We start from the raw sequence: 20,713 nt of genomic DNA, 5'->3' as shown, positions 1-20,713 counted from the left end.
GAAACCCTAGAAATTAATCCATGCATCTATAACCAGCTAGTCTTTGAAAAATGATCTAAAATCACTCCCTGGAAAAAAGAAAGCCTTTTCCACAAATGGTGTTTTGAAAACTGGATCTCCACATGCAAAATTATGAAACAAGATCACTACCTTACACCCTATACAGAAATTAATTCACAATGAATCAAAGATCTAAACCTACGACCTGAAATCATCTTTGTTCTTGGCATTTTTATCAAAAACCAACTGATCATAAATAGATGTATTTATTTCGGGGTTCTCTATTCTATTCAACTTACCTAGGTGTCTTTTTCTTCCTTCATACCATTATATTGCTGTTTTGATTATTACTCTCCAGAATAGTTTTTAATCCTAATAAAGTCTAACCCCGTTGCCAGAGGTGGGCATTTGGCACAGCCGTTGAGATGTCCTGATATCCTTTATGAGAGGTCCTGGTTTCAGTCCTGGCTCCTCTAATTCAGATCCAGGTTCTGTTCAGGCATATCACTGAGAAGTAGCAGATGATAGCTCACGTGTTTGGGTCCCTGCTACTTACATTGGAACACCTGGGGTGAGTTATAGGCTTCTGGCTTCTGGCTTCTGGCTTCAGCCTGGCCAAACCCTGGATACTGTGGGCATTAGGGGGATAATTCCATGGATGGAAGATCTTTCTCTTGCTGTGTGCATACACACACCTGACTTTTAAATGAAATGAAAATAATGAAAAATGCAAAAAGGTAAAATTTAAGTCACTGCCAAACCCAAAGTTGCCTAGATTTTCTCATGTTATCTTTTAGGTTTTTTTAATTTATCTTTTCTGTATAGCATTGTGTCTCATATTTATATTTTACAATTAGAGCTAATTTTTGAGAAAAGTATAAGGCATGTTTCTATGATCTTTTCCTTTTTTCACTTGAGAATTCCAGTTGTTCTAGTACTTTTTTTGCCTTTTCTCTGTCAAATATGAGCAGACCATATTTGTAAGGGTCTATTTGTGTGCTCTACAGTCTGCCCATTTACTGTTGTATATTCTTTTTCAACGCCACATGGTCTTCATCAGTTTTTATAGTAAATCTTGAACTCAGTGTTCTCCTTCAATATTGTGTTCATTCCTCTGGAAGTCTTATTTTTCCATATATACTTTAGAATCTGTTTGTTGACACCTACAAAACAATTTTCTTAGATTTTGATTTGGATTACACTGAATCTATACGTGGGGAAAAGTGAGATCTTAATAATGTAGCATCCTCCAATCCACAAATATGGAAAATACCTCCATCTATTTAGACCATTCTTTGATTTCTTTCATCAGAGTTTTGCAGTTTTCCTCACATGCATTTTATTTTTTATATTTGTAGCTAAGTATCTTATTTTTATATTTTTAGTGGTAATGTAAATGGTATTTTGTTTATAGTTTCAAATGTGGGTTGCACACTGCTGTCATAACAAAAGCAGTTGACTTTTTTGTATTAACTTCTATCCTACACTTCGCTATAATTACTTATTAGTCCCAGTCATTAGTTTGCTATTTGTTTGGAATGTTCTACACTTATCTACATTATCTGCAAACAAAGATAACTTTTTTTCATTAACAATGTGTATATTTTATTAGCGTTTCTTGTCATATTAGACTTGATAAAAGAATGGTATAAGGAGACATTTTTATATAGTTCCTAATCTTATCAAGAAATCAACTTGTTTCTGATCATTAAATATGATGCAGGGTTTATTGTAGATACCCTTTATGATACTCTTTATGAAGTAGGAGAAATTCTCCTGTATTCTAGATTGCTAAGAATTTTTATCATAAATGAGTGTTTATCTGCTTCCACTGATAGGATTGTATAATTTTTCTTCTTCAGCATGTTTATTTTATATATTACATTGATTGATATTTTAAAGTTGAACTAGCCTTGCAGACCTAGAATAAATACCACTTGGTCATGGTTAAGACTTTTTATACATTGTTGAATGTGATTTGCTAATATTTCACAAGGCTTAAACATCATCTTTACACTGATGAGTTCAAATTTTTACTTCCAGGTCTAATTTTGCTCTGCCATTTTACCATCTTCATGCAAATGGCAACTAAGTGTTGATTCTATCCTCACTCACAAAATCTATTAATGTACCCTATCCCCATGCATTCAGTTCAAAGGTCTTGGAATTTGCCTTGACTTCTCTCTTTCCCTTAAAATAGCAAATGCAAATTAACTTCAAAAATATCTCTTAAAATTTCTGCTTCTATCACTCCAGTCTAGATGACTAGTATCTCTTATTTGGACTACTGCAATAGCCTCCAAATTAGACTCTCTTCTTCCATTCTTACTGACTTACAGTGTATTTATTTTCCACTTAATAACCAGTATTACCCATAAAAAGGTAAATCAGGTCACCACTAACTTCAATGTTCTAAATGACTTCAACACCTCATTCCAGAATAAAGTATAAAGTATTTACTATGTGCCAGGTCAGAAATCACCTGATTCCAGATTAGCTCATCTTTAATTCATCCCTATTACCAGTGACAAATATATACAAACTGTCAGATTGACCCCCTTGGCTATTCCTTGAACACACAAGTACCTTCCATTGTATTGTTCCCATTGGTGGTCATTCATATTTATTAGAATGATTCAATTTCGTATCTATCAAATGATTCAATTTCTTGTTTCATTTGAGTTAATTTTTCCCTAGTTCTACCACTGCCTGATCATATATTCAATGTTTAAAGTTTTGTCTTAACCATGTTTATTTTAATTTTTTTTTTTTTTGCTGATTACAAGGGGAAAAAAGTAGAGAAAGAAAGAGAAAGGAGAAAGAAAGAGAGGGAAAGAGTGAGAGAAAAAGCTCCTATCAACTGGTTCACTCCCCAGATGCATCAGAAGATGGCCCAAGTCCTTGGGTCCCTGCACCCACATGGGAAACCTGGAAGAAGCTCCTGGCTCCTGGCTTCAGATCCGTGTGGCTCCATCTATTGTGGCCAGTTGGGGAGTGAACCAGCGGATGGAAAACCTTTCTCTCTCTCTCTCTCTCTGCCTCTCATTTTCTTTGTGTGTAACTCTGGTTGACTCCCAAATAAATAAATAAATAAATCTTGAAAAAAAAGTTTGTTATGTCACAATCCACCCTTTTAACAGTTAAGATGTGGTCCTCTTACTTTCTCTGATTAGTTCCTATTTTAAGCCTACATGACAGTGTAACACCTATGTAAGGCATTTACCCTCCAGAATATCATCTACCAATAATCTTTCTTTTGCTCTATATCAGTATCATTTTTTCCATTTGATTCAATACCAGATAAAAACTAGTGCTGTGGCCTTGTAAAATAACTATAAAATCATTAACTGTAATAGCAGACATTTTATTTATTTATTTATTTATTTATTTTGACAGGCAGAGTGGACAGTGAGAGAGAGAGACAGAGAGAAAGGTCTTCCTTTTTCTGTTGGTTCACCCTCCAATGGCTGCTGCGGCCGGCACACCACGCTGATCCAAAGCCAGGAGCCAGGTGCTTCTCCGGGTCTCTCATGGACTGGAAGAGAAGCAACCGGGACAGAACCGGCGCCCCACCCGGGACTAGAACCCGGGGTGCTGGCACTGCAGGTGGAGGATTAGCCTATTGAGCCGCGGCGCCAGCCAACAGCAGACATTTTAAAGAAGGTTAAAAGTTGGTCAAGAGGACACAGGAGGGGATGACTAAGCAGAAAATTTTAATTATTATTATGTCATCACTAACCACAATTATCTAGAACATACTGAAAAAGTCTTGACTGTCGTGGAAGTCAACTTAGGAAATAGTCATTCATGTAAAAAAAGATCTGAAGAAGTATATAGAAGATACAGTTGTAAACTTTTTTTTTCTTTACAGTTTAAACACCCCAAAACTGGTACTGGTACTTGTTTTCTAAAAAATACAGAAGAGAAGCAAAAACTCTTCAAACTTCTGATGCTCAAGAGCATGCTATACATCATCTAGCAGAAACAAAGCCACGTTAGGTAGGATGGCTCAGATTGTATACCAAAAGCAGTTCCACGGTGCTGTCGAGTGTCTCACCTTGAAAGTTGTGGTGCCATAGAGCTTGGTGGTGTGGACTGTTTCTGGGAGTACATTAGTGATATTGGTGATGAATTCTTCCAGGTACTTACAGGATTTCTCCAAGTGTGTTGTATTGATAATAATCTGAACAAGCTGGAAAACAAGCATGTATAAAGGTCATTTGACAATTCACACCATGATGAATGCCCCAAATGAATCTGCTATACAAACAAAATCAAAGTCACTTTGGCAAATGCCATCCACACTCAACAAAGGGTATATTGAGATATGACCTTACATTTCACTCTTTCCATGAAGCCTTCTGGAATCTCTCCAACATTTTGTATTTTCCCCTATTATGGGACCATTTGTCAATCTATTTTAAACATGTTTTCCTCTGTTTAAAAAAAGTCTAAGAGCAAATACTATTACTGTTTAGTAAAGTGCCTGCCAATAAATAATTTCCAAATGAATTAAATAAGTGAACTCCCACTAAAAAAAAAAAAAAAGAAAAAAAAAGAATAAATGAAACAATAGCAAGAAGTTTCAAAATTAGGCACCATCAACAGAGAGATGTGAGAATAGACTGCAGGACATTAACAAACAATATCAGTGTATGGAACAAAGGAAAACGGGACTGAAAGAGAAAGCAGAGGATTAATGGTTTACAAATTACTGATTTTGAGAAAGTTCTTTAACTTTTCTAGGCCTGTTTCTTTATCTGAAAAATGTTAATAAACATTTCCAGCTCACAGAGTGATTTTGAGGATTAAATATTCTGTTGTTAATATTATTTCCCTTTTCTCAAAGAAGATGATGCTACTGGTAAGATAAAAAGTCATTGTTGGAGGCTGGCACTGTGGCATAGTAGGCTAAGACTCTGCACGTGGCGTTGGCATCCCATACGGGCATTGGTTTCTATCTCGGCTGCTCCTCTTCTGATCCAGCTCTCTGTTATGACTTTCGAAAGCAGCAGAAAATGTACCAAGTACTTGGGCTCCTGCACCCATGTGGGAGACCTGGAAGAAGCTCCTGGCTCCTGGCTTCAAATTTGCCCAGCTCCAGCCATTGTGGCCATCTAGGGAGTGAACCAATGGATGGAAGACCTTTCTCTCCATCTCTCCCTCTCTCTGTAACTCTCTCACTCATATAAGGAAATAAATCTTTAAAAAAAAAAGTTATTGCTGTAAATTAGTTGGGGAGAAGAATGAGGAATAATAATTATTGGCTACATGTTAAAGTTTATAACTACTGCTTCCTTTAAAATTTTTCCCATTTTAAATTAAATTCTATAATTTTAATTTTATTTATTTAAAAGGCAGAGAGAGAGAGAGAGAGAGAGAGAGAATCTTTCACCCACTGATTCACTTATTTAATGTCCACAACAGCTGAGTCTGGACCAGGCTGAAGACAGCAGCCCAGAACGCAATCTGAGTCTCCTATGTGAGTGGAGGGACCTCAATTCTTGAGCCACCACCTAGTGCCTTCCAAGGAGCTCATTATCAGGAAGCTGGAAGCAGAAGTAGAGCTAGACTTGAACCCAAGAACCATGGCGCAGGATGTGGGCACTGTGCACCAAACGACCATGCTACTTCTTACTACAGCAGAAATGAAAACAAAGTCATTTTCTCTAAACCACATAACATAAATGGAGCAAAATACTCAAATCCAAGTCATCTACATTCAAATTATGAATTCATCTAATGTCTTCTTCCCAGAAACTTTTAGCATAAGCATAAAAATGCAGTCCTGGAGTGCTGCATGTCTATACTATCGGGCTGAAATATTAGATTCTGGACTGCTATCAATGAGACTTCTCCATGTTTTGATTTTATTCTCAGTTAAATGAGAAGAAAAAAAATGTGATTCCTACTAGTAAGTCCTTAACTATGCAAATATTATAATTATTTGCATTCCTCAGGGTCTAAAAGATACTGAAAGAGGAAATGGAATAGAATCTTTTTGCCTCTTTCCTACATGAACTTCATTTTTCAGAAGACTATGTCACTGGTGGATTTGTGTCAAATAGAGGACATTTGGGTGTATACGGTTATGAGTAAACTGAGGTATTCTTTTAGTTTAGTGAATAGTGAGCCAGGGAAAGACTAGATTGATGACACAAAGGATAAACTGGAACTAGAGATGAAGGGGGGGGGCACAAGCGTTAGGTTAAATGGTTGATATGTCACTTGGATACCCATATTCCATATCACAGTGCCTGAGTTCAAGCCCTTGCTCTAAATGCAATTCCAGTTTCCTGTTAATGTGTACCCTGAGAGGCAGTAGCTTATGGTTTGGGTGGCTGGATATCTTTTATCATCCATTTAGGAGACTGAAGCTAAGTTCCAATTCCTGGACATTTAGAGAGAAAAATAGTGGATGGGAAGTCAAAATAATAAATTAATTAATTTTAAAAATGATAAGGGGATATACTATACATTTTTAAAATAAAATGATATTTCAAAATGCTGTTTATAGCTTGGATTATACTTCAGTAAGATCATTGTAGGACTAGATTCAATGCGATATCAATCAAAATACCAAAGACATTCTTCTCGGATATGGAAAAAATGATGCTGAAATTCATATGGAGGCACAGGAGACCTTGAATAGCTAAAGCAACCTTGTACAACAAAAACAGAGCCGGAGGCATCATAATACCAGATTTCAAGACATACTACAAGGCAGTTATAATCAAAACAGCATGGTACTGGTAGAAACAGATGGATAGACCAATGGAACAAAATAGAAACACCAGAAATCAATCCAAACATCTACAACCAACTTATATTTGATCAAGGAGCTAGGGACAGTCTATTCAACAAATGGTGCTGGGAAAACTGGATTTCCATATGCAGAAGTATGAAGCAAGACCCTTACCTTACACCTTACACAAAAATCCACTAAACATGGATTAAAGACTTAAATCTATGACCCGACACCATCAAATTATTAGAGAACACTGGAGAAACCCTGCAAGATATAGGCACAGGCAAAGAGTTCTTGGAAAAGACCTCAGAGGCACAGGCAGTCAAAGTCAAAATTAACAACTGGGATTGCATCAAATCGAGAAGTTTCTGTACTGCAAAAGAAACAGTCAGGAAAGTGAAGAGACAACCAGCAGAATAAGAGATTATGCAACTGATAAAGGATTAATAACTAGAATCTACAAGGAGATCAAGAAACTCCACAACAACAAAACAAACAACCCACTTAAGAGATGGGCCAAGAACCTAAACAGACATTTTTCAAAGGAGGAAATCCAAACAGCCAACAGTCACATGAAAAAATCTTCAGGTTCATTAGCCATCAGGGAAATGCAAATCAAAACCACCATGAGGTTTGACTTCACCCCAGATAGAACGGCTTACATACAGAAATCATCTAACAACAGCTGCTGGCAAGAATGTGGGGGAAAAGGCATACTAACCCACTGTTGGTGGGAATGCAAACTGGTAAAGCCACTATGGAAGTCAGTTTGGAGATTCCTCAGAAACCTGAATATAGCCCTACTACATGACCCAGCCAGCCCACTCCCTAGAATTTACCCGAAGGAAATTAAATTGGCAAATAAAAGAGCTGTCTGCACCTCAATGTTTATGGCAGCTCAATTCACAATAGCTAAGACATGGAATCAACCTAAATGCCCATCAACAGAAGACTGGATAAAGAAATTATGGGATATGTACTCTAAGGAATACTACACAGCTGGAAAAAACGAAATCCAGTCATTTGCAACAAAATGAATGAATCTGGAAAACATCATGCTGAGTGAAATAAGCCAGTACCAAAGGGACAAATATCATATGTTCTCCCTGATTGGTGACAACTAACCGATCACCTAAAAGGAAACCTGTAAAAGTGAAACAGACACTATGAGAAGCAATGACTTGATCAGCCCTTGTCCTGACTGTCGAGGAACAGCTTACTATTTTATTCTTTTGAGTATTTTCTTTTTCTCCTTAATACCATTGGTTGAACTCTTTAATTAACACACAGTATTCTTAGGTGTTTAAACCCAACTGAGAATTGATCCCTGTTAAAAATAAGAGTGGGAATAAGAGAGGGAGGAGATGTACAGTTTGGTACACGCTCACTCAGACTTACCCCTAAGGGTAATGCTAAAAACTTGCCATGGGACTCCAAACGCAATTAAGTTGGCAGGTACCAAAACCATTTTACCTGTTAAAATGACCAGTTTAAATTCACAACTGATCATAAAGATAGGAATAAGTGTCACATAAATAAGACCAGTGTCTGCTAATACTAACTGATAGAATTAAAAAGGAGAGAATGATCCAACATGTGAAGCAGGATACACAGCAGACTCATAGAATGAAAAATGCCCTAAACAGCACTCTGGCCTCAGAATCAGCCCTTAAGGCACTCAGATCTCGCTAAAAAGCCCATGAGACTTTCTCAGGCATGGAAAGCCAAGACATTGTGGCAAAAAAAAAAAAAAAAAAATGACCTAAATGAAAGATCTCTGTGAGTGAGATCTCAGTGGAAAGAAGGGGCCATCAAAGAAGAAGGTACCTTTCTCTGAAGGGAGGAGAGAACTTCCACTTTGATTATGGCCTTGTCTAAATAAGGTCGGAGTTTGTGAACTCAGGAGGCTTCCATAGCCTTGGCAGCTCATGACAAGAGCCTCGGGTGATTACTGACGTTATAAATAAGAGTGTCAATTGTTAAATCAACAACTAGAGTCACTGTTCACTTACTCCCCATGTAGGATCTCTGTCCTTAATGTGTTGTACTATGTGAATTAACGGTAAAACTACTACTAAAACAGTACTCTATACTTTGCCTGTGTGGGTGCAAACTGTCAAAATCTTTACTTAGTAAATACTAAGTAGATCTTGTGCATATAAAGATAATTGAAAACGAATCTTGATGAAGAATGGGATGGGAGAGGGAGTGGGAGATGGGATGGTAGCAGGAGGGAGGGAAGTTATGGGGTGGGGGAAGCCACTATAATCCAAAAGTTGTACTTGTGAAATTTATATTTATTAAATAAAAGTTAAAAAATTTTAAAAATGTGTTGTACTATGAAAATTAATGGTAAAACTGATCTTCAAACAATACATTATACTTTGTGTGTCTGTGTGGGTGCAAACTTTGAAATCTTTACTCAGTATAGAGTAGATCTTCTGTATATAAAGATATTAAAAATGAATCTTAATGAAGAATGGGATGGGAGAAGGAGTAGGAGATGGGATGGTTTGTGGGTGGGAGGGTAGTTATGAGGGGAAAGTGCTATAATCCCAAAGTTGTACTTTTAAAATTTATATTTATTAATTAAAAGTTTTCTATAAAATTATTGTAAGACTATAAGCAGAAAGTATATTCTTAACCTCTCTATGACAGCCAGCACAGCTCATTCTCAAAAACAAATGTCAGTTCATAATGAGAAACTTTGATGGCAAGTTGGACCAAGGAAAAAGTTACCTTCTGTTTCAGCCTGAAGATGTTAGGGAAAAGCTACTTTTGAAACACAAAGGGCAAAGACCCAGAGACACAGTCCAACAAGTTCTCTTAGATGAAAAGTTGAGACATACTGGGAGTAGAACTCTATCATCATACTGCTGCTCAGGACCCATCAGACAAGGTCAGATACATCAACAGCCCTTTTCCATTCATTCCAGTTTGAATCTGGAGACTTAGTTCTAGTGTAAGACTATTATCTCCTACAAAACATCAGCCTTTTCACTTCAGAGTGCTCTAGGAAAAGGCACTAAAACAACTAATTCGTCATCCTATTCCTTTCATCAAAATTCTCCTTCAGAGAAGAACTAAAATCATTTTTAAACATTTAAAGTGTCTACATTAAATCATCTTCTTCCTGAGTAGGAAGTTGGCTACTGGCAAGGTTGTCTTGATGTGGAAATCAGAGAAGCAAGGGAGTTAATTTAGAAACTGAAGAATTTCTATTTTAAAATCAGCATTACTGATAGGGAACATATTCTGTCTATCAAAAGAAATCCTAATAATAAGAAGGAATCATGTCCTGTTATTGAAATAAAAAACGGTGGCAGTCAAAAGAGAAAATTGTCCTGTTTTGCAGGATATTGGCAGTTTAAAGGGGGGGGGGGGGCTTTACTGGATACAGTAGTAATTTCCCGTGACTTTTTAAAGATCTGTCAACACAAAAGATCACCATGAATTACATCAATTGGCTGTCAGTCACTTTTGAAATGTTTCATTGCTGAGCATAGAATAGACTATTAAAACACTCTAAGATTACAGTAGATACCATGTCATTTTCAGAGGGAATATTGTCTGTTAATGAGGCCTAAATGATCTTACCCCTGAATGACAGCCACCAAAATCTTTACAAGGGCATTTACAAATGCAAAGCCAGATGCATTGGGGGTAGTTTTGAACTTAAGGATGAAATGAAGCAATTTCAGTTATCAACTTCCATCAGAGTTTCAGCTCCTATGACAATATTTTTAACTCCTATTTCCCAGTCTCTTATTAAACTGTACTACTATAGCAATCTGAACCACCCTTAATAACATTTTAATAACATGGAACAAACAACAGAATAGATACTAGTCAATTCCAATGTAAGTAAAATTTTGGAGAATTTTTCAAAATAAGAAAGTCTTATAAGCCAAATCATCTCACACAACTAAATGACAAATGGCAGTTAATTTAAAAATCATTAAGAAGAAGATTTTCCTGTCTCATTCACAGTATCGGGGAGAATGTAATGAGAAAGGCACAAAGGACACTGTGAAGCTCACTACACTCCATCACCAGTGGAACCTGAACCATGAAGACAGACTGCATTCCTGACAAACTCCAGAAAAGAAACTGTCTTCATCATCTGCAACAGTTCAAAAGTAGGCTCAAAATTCCAAGAGGTATCCCTTTCCAACTAGAAATTACTTTGGAAGTATATCCATCAACTTACATGAGAACCGCTATTAGCAGATCTATATTGGAGCTGCTGTAGGCTTGTTTCCAAAAGCAGAGAACTTAGTGCACTGAAACAACAGGAGGACTAACCCAAACCAAGAAGCTCAGAAGTGACACTCCTCTCCACACTACCAACGCTTCTCAACTCTTAACTGGTAAGAAGACAAAGGACTGTAGCAGCACTGATTCTCACAAAAAATGAGCTAGCCCTAGGAATTCAAGGGATTTTAACTCCATTTCATCCCAACCAGTTAACAAACAGATGTCAACTACTTATTTTATAGCATATCCATGGCTAAAATATTAAAATACATAGAACTATGGTTTACAAAGTCCAAGAGATAGTACAAAGTATATTTTTAACAGAACTTAAGTATAAAATGTTTTAACATAACATGAGTGCTATTATTGATGTTAACAACAAGGGTATGTGGGAGCTAAATAAGGGAATACAGCCATGTGGTCATCAGTCTAAATCATACTAAAAATAAAGGAAGAAACCAAAGCATTGGTCATTTCCTCACGTCTCCTGGGGCACTATTATGATCTTAAAAGTATAAACAACCAATATGGTATCACTAATAAGGATTCTGAACTTCTGAAATTTATACTAATAGCTGCCCTACCTACTTTCTTTCTTTGCTATTGCTCTCTTTTAATAATTAGAACCTCTGTGTGTCAAAGGATTGGGATACAGCTGAAGACAGCTGAATCTGAAGCTAAGTTGTTGGTGTCATGAAGATTACTGAAAACAAATATTCAGAGACATATAGTATAATGTTTATACTATAAGAAACACCATGGAGGTGGGCATTTGGCACAGTGGTTAAGATATCACTTGGGACACATACATCCCATAGCAGATTGCCTGGGTTCAACTCCTAGCTCTACTTTTGATTCTAGCTCCCTGCTGATGTGTACCTAGAAGATGGCAGGTGACAGCCCAAGTGCTTATGTCAATGCTATCCAAGTGGGAGAGCCAGACTGAGTTCCAGGCTTTTTGTTTCAGCCTAGTCCAGCCCTGGCTACTGTGGGCATGAAGAATAACACAATGAATGGAAGACTGATCTCTCTTTTCCCCTCTCAAATAAACAGAAAATAAGAATTGGGAAACATAACAAGTGAATAAACAATACATGGTTGGAGCCAGTGTAGTGGCATAGTGGGTAAAGCTACTGCCAGTAAAGGCAGCATCCAACTCCCTGCTAATGGTGTGGGAAAAACAGCAGAAGATGGCCCAAGTGCTTGGGCCCCTGCACCCATATGGGAGACCTGAAAGAAGTTCCTGGCTTCTAGCTTCAGCCTGGCCCAGTGCTGGCCACTGAGACCATCTGGGGAAAGAACCAGCAGATAAAGGATCTCTCTCTTTCCTTCTAACTCTAAATTTCAAATAAATAAATAAATCTTTTTTAAAAAGTTACATGGCAATTATTAGTCTCTGGTATTTTAAAATAGGATGGTCAAGAAAAGTCCCTTTAAGGAAATGCCATTAAGTAATGATTTAAAGGGTAGATATAACTTTTCTAATATCTTTATTAATAGTACATAAATTCTTTCAAATCTAATTTCTATCTTAAAACTTTCTACTAACACATTCCTCACAAAGAGATGGATTTCATTTTATTTATGTATATATTTTCTCTTTATTTCAAAGCTAGGGAGATGGGGGTGGGAAGAGATTTTCCATCAGCTGATTCACAACCCACAGTATCCAGGGCTGGGGCAAGTCAGAGCCAGGAGTAAGGAACTCCAACGTGGTCTCCCACATGGGTGGCAGGGATCCAAGCACTTCAGTCATCACCTGCTGTCTTCCATGGTGTGCATGAGCAGGAACTGGAACTGGAAGCAGAGTGAGGGCTTACGGCACGCACTCCAATACTGCAGGCATATCAAGCAGCATCCAAACTACTGTGCCAAACACCTGGCCCAGAAGTAGATTTCCATTGACTCATGTTAAAATTCTCTTTCAAATTTTGACTAATTGTCTTATATTTAGCGATTAATAAACTGGTCTACTGCCTTTCTCTGTATAACACAGATGTTTTAAAATTAAGGTAGTATAAAAAGAGTTTAAAATTTGAAAATCTTATTTCAGTGCTTATTTCACATCTTAAAGGGAATTTTATTTCCTTAAAAGAAAATGTATTTCAAATTTATCTCAAATTTTGTTTCAGACTACTTATTGGTTATGTGGCCTAAGGAGTTATTCACTAGCTTTCCTCATTTTTTTTGTAAAGGTAATTTATTTATTTATTTGAAATGTAGGTAGATTGACACAAGGGTGGAGAGACAGAAAGAGAAAGAAATCTCCCATTTACTGGTTCATGCCACAAATGGCCAAATGGCTAGGGTCAGGCCAAAGCCAGGAGCCATGAACTCCATACAGGTCTCCCACATGGGTGGCAGGTGACAAAGCACTTGGGCAATCCATCTTCTGCTGCGTTTCCAGGTGCATCTGCAGGATGCTAGATCAGAAGCAGAGTAGCCAGGACTTGAATTGGCAGCTGCTTCTGGTTTTAATTTGGCCCAGTCCTAGATGTTGCTACATTTTGGTGTGAAAACCAGGGAATGGAAGATGTGTGTGTGTGTGTGTGTGTGTGTGTGTGTGTAAACCTGCCTTTCAAATAAAAAAAATAAATATTGAGAAAAAAAAAATAAAGAAAGTGGAGCTGCTGGGACTTGAACCAGCCCTCTGATACGGGATGCTGAAGTCACAAGCAGTGCCTTAATCCACTGTGCCACAATGCTAGCCCTTTCTTCATCTTAAAATTGAAGCAATAACACCCTAGTTATAAGCAACAAATAATAAATTCTAAAAATAATTAAATATAAATAATAAGCTATGAGATATAACATATCTCATATCTAAATTTCTTAGAACCATTACTTTATTTTAATTAGTTTGTAACAGTTTCAATGCGATTTGTAGATACAATTCTAAGAGCATAATGATATTCCATTCCTCCCTCCCTTTTACTCTCCTCCTCTCTCTTTCCCATCCTCCTTTCTTCTCCCTCTTTCATTTTCCTTTTTTTCTAGTTTTAGAGACAACATTTTATATTTAAATTACAGTAAAAAGGCTTAATACTTCACCTAATAAGAAGTTTAATAAGTAAAAAGCAAAATCACCCTAGTTCAGTGGGAATACAGATAATGGCTATAAACAGTGATTGAATGAAAACTGGTATAGCAGATGACCTCTTAGATAAGACCCCCAACGCATAGGCAACAAAAGCAAAACTAAACAAACGGTACTATATCAAACTCAGAAGCATTTGCAAAGCAAAATTCAACAGAATGAAGAGACATCCAAAGAATGGAAAAAATATTTACAAACCACCTATCCGATCAAGGATTAATATCCCAAATATATCAGCAACTTTAAAAAAAAATCAACAAAAAACCAACCAATCCAGTTGAGAAATGTGCAAATGACTCAAATACAGAATTCTTGAAATAAGAAATACAAATCATCAACAAACATAAGAAAAAAATGATGAGCATCATTAGCCATCAAGGAAATAAATACATTTCAAAACCACAATGAGGGGCCGGTGCTGTGGCGCAGCCGGTAAAGCCTCCGCCTGCAGTGCCAGCATCCCATATGGACGCCAGTTCCAGACCTGACTGCTCCACATCCAATTGAGTTCTCTGCTATGGTCTGGGAAAGCAGTAGAAGATGGCCCTTGTACCCACATGGGAGACCCCGGAAGAAGCTCCTGGCTTCTGGCTTCAGATCAGCGCAGCTCCAGCAGTTGCGGCCATTTGGGAAGTGAACCAGCAGAATGGAAGACCTCTCTCTCTCTCTGCCTCTCCTTCTCTCTTTATGTAACTCTGACTTCCACATAAATAAATAGATCTGAATTCTTAATATTACAGTCCCAAGGATTCAGTTCTTCATCCTCTTCTTTTCTCCATCTTTATTCATCCCTTAGTGACATTATTCAGTTGTATGGCTAGAAATGTTATTAATATGATCCCAAACGTTTATTTCCAGGTCAAACCTCCAACCCAAGCTCATAAATAAAACTCCATACTCAGCATCTAAACCTGTATATCTAGTAAACAATATAAATTTAATATGTACAAAATTGAATTCACAATTTCCCTATCCCCAATTTAGCACTACCTATAATTCTTCCCATCATAAGTAATGCTATATACAGTCTTCTAGTTGCTCAAAACTATACTTTTTTTATGATTATTTGTTTATCTGAAAGGCAGAGCTACAGAGAGGCAGAGGCAGAGACAGAGAGTAGTCTTCCATCCAGTGGAATAGCCTCAAATAGCTGCAATGGCCAGAGCTGTGCTGATCCGAAGCCATGAGCCAGGAGCTTCCCCTGGGTGCAGCGGCCCAAGTACTTGGGCTATCTTCTACTGCTTTCCTAGGCCACAGCAGAGAGCTGGATCAGAAGTGGAGCAGCCAGGTCTCAAACTGGTGGCCATATGGGCTGCTGGCAATGCAGGCAGAGGCTTTACCTGCTATACCATAGTGCCAGACCCAAAGCATATACTCTTAAGAGTTATCTTCCAAGTCCTCACTGTCTCTCTTCCTTTGCATCTCATTATCAGGGGAGCATGTTGGCTCTACACTTAAAATTGTGTCACTATTCATGGCTACAACTTAAGCTTCTAACAAACCTCACTGGATTACTGTCATAGCACTCTAACTAATCTATACTGCAGTTTATTTTCAAAACTGCCATCAATGTGATCCTTTTGAAACACAGATCAGATTATGACACTAATCAAAGTCCTGCAGTGGCTTCCCATTTCATGCAAAAAAAAAAAAAAAAAAAAAAAAAAGCCAAAGGATTTACAATGGCCACCAGGGATTCTGGTACCTCTCTGATCTAATATTCTATGTTTCTTCCTCTTGCTTTCATTTCACTCCAGAAGGAGCTGAGCACTTTCCTACCTTCAATTTATTGCACTAGGGCAAATCTCTGCCTAAAAGACTCTTTCCCCTTCAACTATAACTCAATAACACTCACCAGAATCCTGACTTCCCTAACACAGATAAATTTTATTTTTTTAAGATTTCTTTCTTTATTTGAAAGGCAGAGTTAGAGAGACAGAGAGAGACAGACAGAGAGAGATCTTCCATCTGCTGGTTCACTCCCCAAATGGCTGCAAGGTTCTTTCATGTGGGCACAGGGCCCAAGGATTTGGGCCGTCTTCCACTGCTTTTCCAGGCCATAGCAGAGAGCTGGATTAGAAGTGGAGCAGCCAGGACTCTAACTGTGCCCAAATGTGTTGCCGGCACCACAACTGGTAGCCCCATAGCACCAGCCCTGATACATTTGCTCCTTCCCAAAGCATTTACCACTTTTTATAATACTATATTTTTAAATTTATTTTGTTTATTACTTATTATCTAGTTTCCTTACTAAAATATAACCAAGGATATATGGTGTTGTTGGTGTTGTTTATTTATTATCCTAATGGTTCAGATTAGTGCAGAGCACAGAGTAGACACTCATTAACATTATAAAGTTAATAAACAAATTATCTTACTAAGGCATCTTGTTACAATTTCTGAACTTTACCTTAATTAAAACACTGCATTTCAAGGGCAAGTGTTTCGCACAATGGTTGAGACATGGCTCAGGATGACATAAGTGCCTGACCCTGCTCTCAATTCCAGTTTCCTGCTAATGAGTACCCTGGGAGACAGCAGTTGATGGCTCAAGTGGTTATTTTGCAGCCAAATCATATGGGAGACCTGTACTGAGTTCTCAGATCCTGGCTTTGGCATGGGCCAACCCAGGCAGTTGTGGGCATATGGAAAGTGAACCAGTAGATGAGAGATCTATCCCCCTGTACCACCCCCACATATCTCTAAAGACAATAGGCACTATGCATTGAGTATTTACCATATACCAGACATCATTCTAAGTACTTTCTTTGTTCATTTAATCCTTACAACATTCCTACAATACATATGCTTTCAGTGTCCCTATTTTACACAGAAAGCAAGTGATTCACAAAAGGAGACAGCTATTAAGGGGAGAGTCAGGCAATCTGTGTTATAACATGTACTCTTAACCAGTGCTCGACTTCTTTCCACACACCCAGACAAATCAGCCCTAGGAGAAGAGCTGCACCTACTGAATGAACTTGGGACAGTCACCGAAGGTTTGAGAAAGCAAGTTCTAGTAGTTACTAGCAATGAAAGTGAACTGGCTCAGCATGGGGAAGCAAACAAGTCATAAGAAAATCAGTGTTCAGAGAGAAAAAGATGAAAAATAGAGCACATAGACATAAAAAGAAGGGAAAAGTTACAGCATAATCCTCAAACAAGAGAGATAGACAGCTGGACAGAACATACAGTCTTAAACCCTAAGAGAATTATTTGACATCTTGAAATAGGATTTGACTGATTTTGTATGCTTAGAATAATACCATTGCTTGAGTGTATTTCTGCTCTCTGACACAAAATCATCTCTAACTAGAACAATTTCAATCTTATCATGGACCTACAGTAAAATCTCTCTCTGTTAAGATGACATAACTAAGTCAACATGGAAGGCAGTACAATATGATACTTGCAAATAGGTTTGGAAAAGACAATCGAGATTTATATTTCATTTTTGCCATTTTGCTAGCTGTATGACCTCAGGCAATCTCCTTGAACTTTAATTATGACTTCAACAAAATGAGAATAACAACACATGCCAAGCTCACCTCAAATGTTACTGTACCAGATGAAACTGTACTTGGGAGTAGGCTTTGAAGAATGTAACCTGCTCCACAAATGTTACCCATTATGATGATGGTTCCAGATGTGAACTCACTTCCGTTATTTATAAAGGATATATAATGTCTTCTTGTTCCAAAGGTGAGTAGTACAGTTATTCTAAGGTATTCTTGTCGGTAATATAATAATGCACTTTATGTAGATTATCTATGCATATAAACACTCAAAATAGCCAAAATAAATGTGTGTGTATTCTTTCACTCATATGCAAAGATACTAAGCATAAAAGTATAGTTGCCTTAACATACTCAATAATTATTCAAAGGAATAATATAACATCTAATGAAACAATTCCAAGAATTATGATACAATCCTTTCTCCATTAGCTTCTAACTTCACAGAGCCCTTGTAAAGGACAACTGGGGTCAGAAAAACTCAAGCTGAGAAGCTGGGTCTTTCTCTTAGATGTCAGAGCAAAACCAATGGCACAGTCTCAACTAAACTCAGGAGTCTTCAGAGGTCAAAGCTTTTTCTATCAGACAATGTTCCAACTATGCCGCTTATTTTAAAATGGCCTTTAAGGCCGGCGCCGCGGCTCACTAGGCTAATCCTCCGCCTAGCGGCGCCGGCACACCGGGTTCTAGTCCCGGTCGGGGCGCCGGATTCTGTCCCGGTTGCCCCTCTTCCAGGCCAGCCCTCTGCTGTGGCCAGGGAGTGCAGTGGAGGATGGCCCAGGTGCTTGGGCCCTGCACCCCATGGGAGACCAGGAAAAGCACCTGGCTCCTGGCTCCTGCCATCGGATCAGCGCGCTGCGCCGGCCGCAGCGCGCCGGCCGCGGCGGCCATTGGAGGGTGAACCAACGGCAAAGGAAGACCTTTCTCTCTGTCTCTCTCTCTCTCACTGTCCACTCTGCCTGTCAAAATAAAATAAAAAAAAAAAAAAAAAAAAAATAAAATAAAATAAAATGGCCTTTAAGATACTCCTAAATTACATGGCACAAGAAGAGTTATATCTAGAGTCACAATGAAAAGATTGTTCACTAAGTAAACTTCCTGACCTAGTTGAGATTCAGAAGAGAACAGTGCAATCTAACAACAGCATGAGGATTTCCCAAGTTTCACTGAAACTTTGTTTTTTGCAGCCTCCTAATTACAAAAAGAAGTTAGCCTGTTTTCAGAAATATAAGGCAATACCTAACATTTGTATATCAGACAATAGAAAGGAAATTTTGACAAATGAGAGGACTATTCTAAATAATGTCTAAGATGACTTTCAATTGGGAAAAAGTTTATTATTAAGTAGAATTCAATTACTGCCAATGTTCTGGTTTATAATATAATAATTTTTAATCTTAATGTAAAGAAAGAGATAATAACTCCAAAATCACAATAAAAAATAGATGCTCACCTGGCTTCCAGCTGTCTACCTCTAGGTCAGTATCATTAACTACTTGCTGAATTTCCCCATAATTCTTGACAGTGTATATTTGAAAATGTCAGTTTTTTTCAAAAGCAAGTGCTTTTCAAACTACACTATATCCATAGATAAAACAGATGGCCAACAGCCTTTCCATTTCCCTGTGAAAAAAAAGTCCTCTAAGCTCACTTTTGGCACTATAAGTTCCAGTGAATGACAAATTGAGGCTACCATGTAATCATGGGTTTCCAAAGGAAAAAAAAAAACACTTCAGATCTTTCTAAATTTTATGACTACACATCAATGCGGCAAATCTTCAGATTGCCAAGACACTGTTCTCAATGTATATACAATATCCATTTGTCCCTTATAAGAATGCATAAGCTCCCTCAGAAATGTGACTATCACCTTTTTTAAAAAAAAATTAATTTATTTATTTGAAAGAAGAGTTACTGAAAAATAGATAGAGAAAGAGATCTTTCATCTGCTGCTTTACTCCCCGAATGAAGCTATGGTCCAGGCTGAGCTAGGTAAGACAGGGGCCCAAGTCCTTGGACTATATTTTCAGTTACTTTCCCAGGCCCATTGGCAGGGAACTAGATCAGAAGTAGATGAGCCAAGACTAGATTTGGTGGTCATAAGGGATGCCAGTGACGCAGGTGGTAGCTTAACACACAGCACCACAACACAGGCACAACTACTGCCTTTCTGTCACATTTTCTTAATCCCAAATCTAAAGTCCTTTTGCCAAATAGATTACATGTTGGTAAAAAAAATATTTACCAATCATATACATGAGATATCTCAAAAACAAAAGCTGAATTTGACAGTAATCAAGGACTGAGTGCCAATATTTTCGACATCAATAAATGATGAAGGCAAAGTATGATTTAATACACTCTGCTGTATATGTTCTGCCACTCATTTGGATAGAAACCTGGTATTGACTTTATTTTCCAAGCTCCCAAAAATGTTTTTCTCTGAAAACTGATAATACAAATAATTCCAAAAAGTTCAGAAAGGAAACCAGATTAGTGAAAACAATGAAAGAGAAAAAACAGTGACTTAAGAAAAAACAGTGGACTTCTCAAAAGTAGTCAAAGAAAAGGAAATTTCATTTTCTACCTTCCCCATTAGGAGGCTATGAGGAAGAGCATTTCTAGACTATGTAGAAAGCTACTGTTAATTCAAACAAAAGGCTCAGAATTTTGGATATCTGTTCAGCTCTAGGCTAGACTATATACATGGAGGGAATCTTTACCTCAGTAAGACCAATGTTCTTCCTTTTGATCACATTCTGCAGAGAGTTACTCAGAGTCCTGGTGAGCAACAGGTTTGTAGATTTACGAATCATGTCATCAATTTCCGTTGAACTGGAAAAAAAAAAGTGTCAAGTGTCAGTCATAGCAGGTAGAATTATTTTGGCAAACAAGGTGATACTGGTACTTGTACTAACAGTACTGAAACAATACTAATAGCAGCAGAAGAAAATGTAGTGTAGCAAACTATTCTAAGTCTTTTCACAAATTTTTTAAGCTTTTGTTTGGACAAAAATTTACTTTGGCTTTATTATAAAATATTATTTTTACTGCCGAGAGAATTCTGGCTTGATTTTTTTCTTCCCTGAGTACTTC

General features: G+C 37.6%; 1 protein-coding gene across 2 annotated transcripts in view; it reads right to left on the bottom strand.

The window, feature by feature from the left end:
- Window positions 1–20,713, bottom strand: part of EXOC6B (exocyst complex component 6B) — a 683,510-nt gene that overhangs the window by 289,478 nt on the left and 373,319 nt on the right. For both annotated transcript variants that reach the window (XM_002709766.6, XM_089327552.1), the window contains exons 16-17: window positions 20,341–20,452; window positions 4,058–4,192 (exon numbers count right to left, since the gene is read on the bottom strand). In XM_002709766.6, coding sequence (XP_002709812.1) covers window positions 4,058–4,192; window positions 20,341–20,452 — 247 coding nt within the window. The remainder of the gene's footprint in view (window positions 1–4,057; window positions 4,193–20,340; window positions 20,453–20,713) is intronic.

This window comes from Oryctolagus cuniculus, chromosome 2 (assembly GCF_051225735.1).
Source record: "Oryctolagus cuniculus isolate XC-2025 breed Fujian yellow rabbit chromosome 2, ASM5122573v1, whole genome shotgun sequence".
Classification (NCBI taxonomy): Eukaryota; Metazoa; Chordata; class Mammalia; order Lagomorpha; family Leporidae; genus Oryctolagus; species Oryctolagus cuniculus.
Note: the sequence above shows the minus strand (reverse complement) of the source record. Positions and strands in the feature narration are given on the sequence as shown.